Source organism: Denticeps clupeoides, chromosome 2 (assembly GCF_900700375.1).
Source record: "Denticeps clupeoides chromosome 2, fDenClu1.1, whole genome shotgun sequence".
NCBI lineage: Eukaryota > Metazoa > Chordata > Actinopteri > Clupeiformes > Denticipitidae > Denticeps > Denticeps clupeoides.
The window spans coordinates 32,580,301-32,586,575 of record NC_041708.1 but is presented as its reverse complement, the minus strand read 5'-3'; the positions used below and the strand labels follow the sequence as shown (position 1 = coordinate 32,586,575).

The window sequence follows — 6,275 nt, the reverse complement described above, 5'->3', positions numbered from 1 at the left end:
GCGTTTCGTTGTGTGCAGCGTGTGACCTGCCAAATGACACTTTCACTTTACAACTGAACTACATTCAGACACCCACAACAAGTGACAGTGATAACCACTGTGCTGCACGTTGGCTGATGTGCTTAAAAAGTATTAGCTGGGTTTTATATATCTCTGCACTGCAGACAGATCGCAGACAGAAATTTTTAGTTTTTGTGAATGCTTCTGTTCTGAGATACAGTACAGGCCAAAAGTTTGGAGACACCTTCTCATTCAATGTGTTTTCTTTATTTTCATGACCATTTACATTGGTAGATTCTCACTGAAGGCATCAAAACTATGAATGAACACATGTGGAGTTATGTAATTAACAAAATGCATATTGCTTAACAAAAAAAAATATCACCCTTTGCTCTGGTTACTGCTTTGCACACACTTGGCATTCTCTCGATGAGCTTCAAGAGGTCGTCGCCTGAAATGCTTTTCCAACAGTCTTGAAGGAGTTCCCAGAGGTGTTTAGCACTTGTTGGCCCCTTTGCCTTCACTCTGCAGGTCCAGCTCACCCCAAACCATCTCGACTGGGTTCAGGTCCGGTGACTGTGGAGGCCAGGTCTCCACTTTTTCCCTTGTGTGTCAGAGGTCAGGCGATCGTTGCGCAGGAACTCACTACCAGTGTTAGTTATTCGCTTACTGAGTCCAGGGATCAGGGTTAACGTTTTAGGGGGAACAGGCGGTGAAGCAACAGCGGCGCGGCACGGTGTGAGAAACCGGTGAGTTATGTGCTTCCCTCAGGGGCCCTCAGCAGAATGAACAGCTCGTCCTCGATCACGTTACAGAATCTCCTGTGCGAAGGAGGTTTTTATTCGTTTCGCAGGCATGTTTCAATGCGTTCTGCCTTTCTGGGGACCGTGCAGGGAAACGGGTATAAAGCGCATGTTTGTTGTTTAAGGTTTTTTTTTTGTTGGGTTTTGTTGACTGCTTCTGACACATGAACATTGCACAACATGATTATTATAGCGCGCAGGAAGGTTTCCAACCAAGCAGGTGCTGGAGGGGGAGATGAAACAAAATCGAATTCTCACCAACAGAAAAAGAAGGAAAAAAGAAGTAAACCGGAAGAACGCGGCTCAAGAACACGCTACGAGTTTTATTCTAGCGGCGGCACGAGGAAAGTAAAAGTAAAGGCGCCCCCGTCCGCTGCTCCGCCTCCATGTTTCTCCCTCCCCTCCTTCGCCGAGCGGGCCGGGCCGAGCCGAGCCGAGCCGAGCAGAGCCGAGCCGAGCCGAGCGCAGCGCTCCGTCCGCGGCTTTTGTCTTCGGGGTCGCTGCCGGCGGGGGAGAGGACGATGGCCAGCGCGGGCAGCTCGCACGCCATGCAGCACGTCGGCCTGCTGCTGCTGGCGGCCATCCTGCTGCAGACCATCGCGGCGGCGGTGACGTTCATCTACTTCAGCAGCGTCCTGTCGACGGTAGGACGCGCCGTCGTGCGACCCAGCGGACGTCTGGTTTTAATAACGAACGTCAAATGGGCGTATTAACAATTCGCCTTTACATATGCAATACGTGTGTTCGAAATTGTTAAATAAGTTTGCAACACTTTCCGCATTAAAGTGTGCATGCACACTCGTGCACGGATGCATTTAAGTTCTGCACACGGTCGGGCGGCCTTGTAAAGTTGCCCCGTGGCTCCCCCAGATGAAGGAGACGTTCTCCAAGAGCAGCGTGTCGTGCCTGATGCGCGCCAACCACAGATCGATAATCGACGGCTTCGATCCGAGCTCCGCGGAGGGAAAGGACGACCTCTGCTGGCAGGTCACGCAGCAGCTCCACTTCCTGATCGAGAAGGTACCGGCCTGCCGCGCAGGGGACACGCGGGACATGCTCACGAACACAATGAAGCCATTTATGAGCGGGATACGGTTTCCTTCTTAATTAAAAGTCGGAGGAATTCCGATAAAACACGGAATTTCGTTATCTGATACGGCCTTGAGCTGAAGCATGGACACCAGATCTTCTAATAAATAGCATGTTGCCTATGCACTTTATTGCATATGTTGGATTAACAGAGAATACTTTCTTTTTTTTTTTTTTTTGCACAGTCCATGTCGAATCGTTACCAGAAAGAAATCTCCTCTGCAATTAAAGGTAATGATACACAGAAAAAACATGATTACAAAACCATTTCGCTCGAATTTCATGTGCATTCCTTGCGAATTCCTGCATTGTGATGAGCCTTTGTGATGGGAAGGTTTTGGGAAGCACTGCTGTGTACATCGCCATCATATTTCCTCCGCTTTTTTCATATTTCTGAAACATTAATGGATGTGAGCATGTTTACTTAGTATTAATAATTCAATAATAATACAGAATTTCTCCCTTTGTGCTGTATTACTACATACGTAAGGGTGCTTGGTATGAATATTTTCCTTACTTTACTTTATTTTACTATTATACAAAGCGACTTACAAGAGGAAGACACACGATTTCTATGGATTTTGAGTTTACAAAACTAAGAGCCCTGATAAGGCCTAACTTGTCAGAAAAAGAGCATGCTCGGAGATTGTTAAGTGCTAGATGAGGACTTTTTTAAAAAATTATTATTAATTTATTTATTTTAATTTTGTGCGTGTGTAAGTATTAGATTCGTCTGAAATACTTTTTGAACAAGTGGGTTATCAACTGCTTCTTAAAGGTGGCGGTAGTCTCGGCTAGTCGGATGGAGCAGGGCGAGATGTTCCACCAGCCAGGGACAACAAAGGAAAAAATATTTAAATGCGAGTGGTGTGTCTATGAACGTCAGCCTATGTGCATCCATAGGGGTACATACACTGGTACCCGGCATAAATCCATACACGGCAGTCGCTATGGTTTCTTAATTGTTTCCAGAGCTGCGTGAAACAAATACGGCAACGGGCCAACTCTCAGTTCGGCAATGGCTTCTCTCCCCCTCCCTCCCCAGATGAAGTGTCTCGCGTTCTGCCTTCGCTGGTAATCCAAGACCCAGATGCTCCCCCCCGACCCAAGATTGCGGCCCACGTCACTGGTAGTTTGACACCAGAGCTGGACAAAGACGTCGAAGGTAGGGGGGCCAGATTTTTTATTTTTTTTTTTTGCCGTTTTTGTGCAACTGCTGGCGAAACGCAGTGGGCCGCAAGTGCAAACATGTCGAACGGCGACGGCGTCTGCAAAAAAACCCATTTACAGGCTGCAACAGGGTGAGCGATTCGTGGCTGTGCGCCACAGTTTTCCACTGCATGTGACCCTTCGTCTGAAAAGAGACACAACAGCGGTCAGAAATATGGTTTCTGTCCATGGAGCAAAGTCTAGGCCGTTGAGGCTGTTTATGTTTTTATGGGAACTGAATCTTTGGACCCTCAAAACACTGCAGCTTCGGCGTTGCCTTTCGTCCCGTATGCAAAGTCAGCATTTTCAGCACTTTCAAACCGAGGAAAGTCTTCGTCAGAAAATAGTTTTCCTGATCACCACCTTTGGGATTAATTTTCCAAGGCTACCAGCATCGTCTTCCTTTTCGTGTTACCACTTATTAAAAGTGAAGACGAACGTGGAAAACGGTGTAATTTGAGCATTGGCTTTGAAATACGTAACCTCTCCATGTCCGTTGCCAAGATTTTAAACAAAGGTGCTTTTTTTCTGACTAGCCCAACCCATAATCCCTTGCTCTGGCCCTGGTGTTGCAGGTCCTCTTAACAGGAAGGTCCAGGGCCAGAAGATTCAGTCGTGGGAGTCCGAAAAGGGCCTGGCCTTCCTCCAGAACGTGCAGCTCCGAGACGGAGAGCTGGTGGTGCCCCAGGCCGGCCTCTACTACATCTACTCCCAGACGTACTTCAGGCACATGGTGGCGCTGGAGGAGGACGAGCAGGAGAAGGACGCAGAGGATGCAGAGTCTGCCGTCAAGGCCAAGCCCATGCTGCAGTATGTGTACAAGAAGATGAGCTCCTACCAGGTGCCCATCCTGCTCATGAAAAACGCCCGAACCACCTGCTGGTCCCGCGACGCCGAGTACGGACTGTACTCCATCTACCAGGCTGGCCTGTTTCAGCTGGGGGCAGGGGACAGGGTCTTTGTCACAGTGAGTAATGTCAGCACGGTGGACATGGACGAGAAGTCGAGCTTTTTCGGGGCGTTCTTGGTTAGCTAAGCCAGGTTGGCTTTGAGAAGGAAGGGGGACCATTTGTAAAACTTTTCGCCATGAAATTCTGGGATTGCTTTGAACTTCTCTCTGAAGAAGAACACATTGCCCAGCCCTAATAGGCCAAGGACAAAGAAGGTGCTCGGTGTGTTCTTGAATGTCCCGGAACAAGGATGGAACAATCGCAGCGTGCGAGCCTGCGAGAAGACATGATACAGGCCGGACTTTAACACAGGATGACCGGGCTGTGGAACCGGACGGCAAGGCCACGGAAGAGTCCAGATGGCAGTGGGCGGGGCCAGCCGGACGTCTGAGACCGGGCCTCGCGCTCTCATAGGGGACGTGCCACCTGAGGTGATGACAGCGCGGGGGACACGGAAGGGGAGGGGTCGACGGCGACAGTTTTTCAGCGGCGGCGTCCCTTGTCCATTTCATTGATGTGTTTGCGCGAATCCATGTAGCATTTTGTAAATGTTGCCAAAAGTTTGTGTTGTGTTTTTATGGTATGGAAAATGAAATGTGAATTGTTCTATTCTTTCTTTTTGTATTATTCCTTTTAAGATCCAAATGTACATACGAACGAGACATAGGACACATCGTTAAACGAACTGAATATTGATGTCACCAACCTGAACAAGAAAGAAAGATAGCTACTGTTTTTTTGTTGTTTTTTTTGCTCTAGGAATCTCTGACACTGGAGATCTTGCATTTTTCTGTGGTAGTCGGTTATTTCCCTGTGGTGTTTGGCCGGGCTCACGCCTCGCTGCGTTAAAGATGTGAATGATGTGCGATCCTCCTACTTGTTATTTAGGAGGCATTTTCCATTTATATTTAAATAACCTCAAATTTTTTAAACTGCCTTTCAGCATGAGCTACGTGGAGAGATAGCAAAATGCTGTTGTGTAGATATCTGCACTTAAACAAATATCTTTATTTTTCTATACTGTATCATGTAAAATAAAATGTGGAGCGACTGGGACCGGGAACGTTTCTTCATATTTTTAAATGTCACACTCAGAAATGCAAAGTGAACAGTACAGTACGGGATAAAAGTTTGGACACACCTTCTCATTCAATGTGTTTTCATGACCATTTACATTGGTAGATTCTCACTGAAGGCATCAAAACTATGAATGAACACATGTGGAGTTATGTACTTAACAAAAAGTGGAGACCTGACCTCCACAGTCACTGGACCTGAACCCAATCCAGATGGTTTGGGGTGAGCTGGACCGCAGAGTGAAGGCAAAGGGGCCAACAAGTGCTAAACACCTTTGGGAACTCCTTCAAGACTGTTGGAAAAGCATTTCAGGTGACTAAAATATAAAACATGTTTTCAGTTATTTCACCTTTTTTGTTAAGTACGTAACTCCACATGTGTTCATTCATAGTTTTGATGCCTTCAGTGAGAATCTACCAATGTACATGGTCATGAAAATAAAGAAAACAACATTGAATGAGAAGGTGTGTTCAAACCTTTTTACCTTTACTGTAAATATGACTTACAAAGGTCTTAGTGGGAGTTAGCAGCTGTGTTATGAATTTGTTGTACCAATGCATATTAATACTGCATGGGTCCTTTGCATCAAAAAAGACTTAATAATATAAGGCTCTAGATTTAACTATGATTCCTTGCTTGAGGACTGCAAATCAGAGGAATTCCTATGTTGTGGCAATTATGCTAATCTAGTTCTATGCACATAGGTATGGTGCCACATGTCTTATTTCTTATACTTTCGCACCGAAGTTGAAAGGTGCGACCAGTCTCAGAAAACATTGCTGTCTCTGTTGCCCACATAGGCCACAATGTGATTATCATGTAATAACAATAATAATGTAAAAGACACTTGTCATTATATATATGCACAGAAATTTGGTGTTGAACCTGATGACACCGGTGTAAATGGGATCTGATCATTGGTTTGTTGTTCCCAAAATCATGAGGGAATTTCAACAAGATGTTGCATTCATGTCAGCTCTGACTCTATAAAAATCTCTCACTGTAAAAAAATACAACAATCAGAGGAGCTGCCAGGATATGACTTATTCACTCATGTGTTATACATACCACCAGACCAGAGTTAAATATTTGAAATATACATGTAATAAAAACACCAAATGTTTCCCACCCTTTCCTGAAGTCTGGC

The 6,275-nt window shown here is 46.0% G+C and overlaps 1 protein-coding gene across 1 annotated transcript; it reads left to right on the top strand.

Moving 5' to 3' along the window:
- Positions 1–1,035: 1,035 nt before the first annotated feature.
- Positions 1,036–5,114, top strand: tnfsf10 (TNF superfamily member 10). Its single transcript, XM_028968848.1, has 5 exons — positions 1,036–1,447; positions 1,674–1,823; positions 2,078–2,123; positions 2,938–3,057; positions 3,677–5,114. Exons 1-5 carry the CDS (start codon positions 1,190–1,192, stop codon positions 4,135–4,137), a joined length of 1,035 nt encoding a protein of 344 aa, XP_028824681.1. The 5' UTR covers positions 1,036–1,189; the 3' UTR covers positions 4,138–5,114.
- The last annotated feature ends 1,161 nt before the right edge of the window (positions 5,115–6,275 follow it).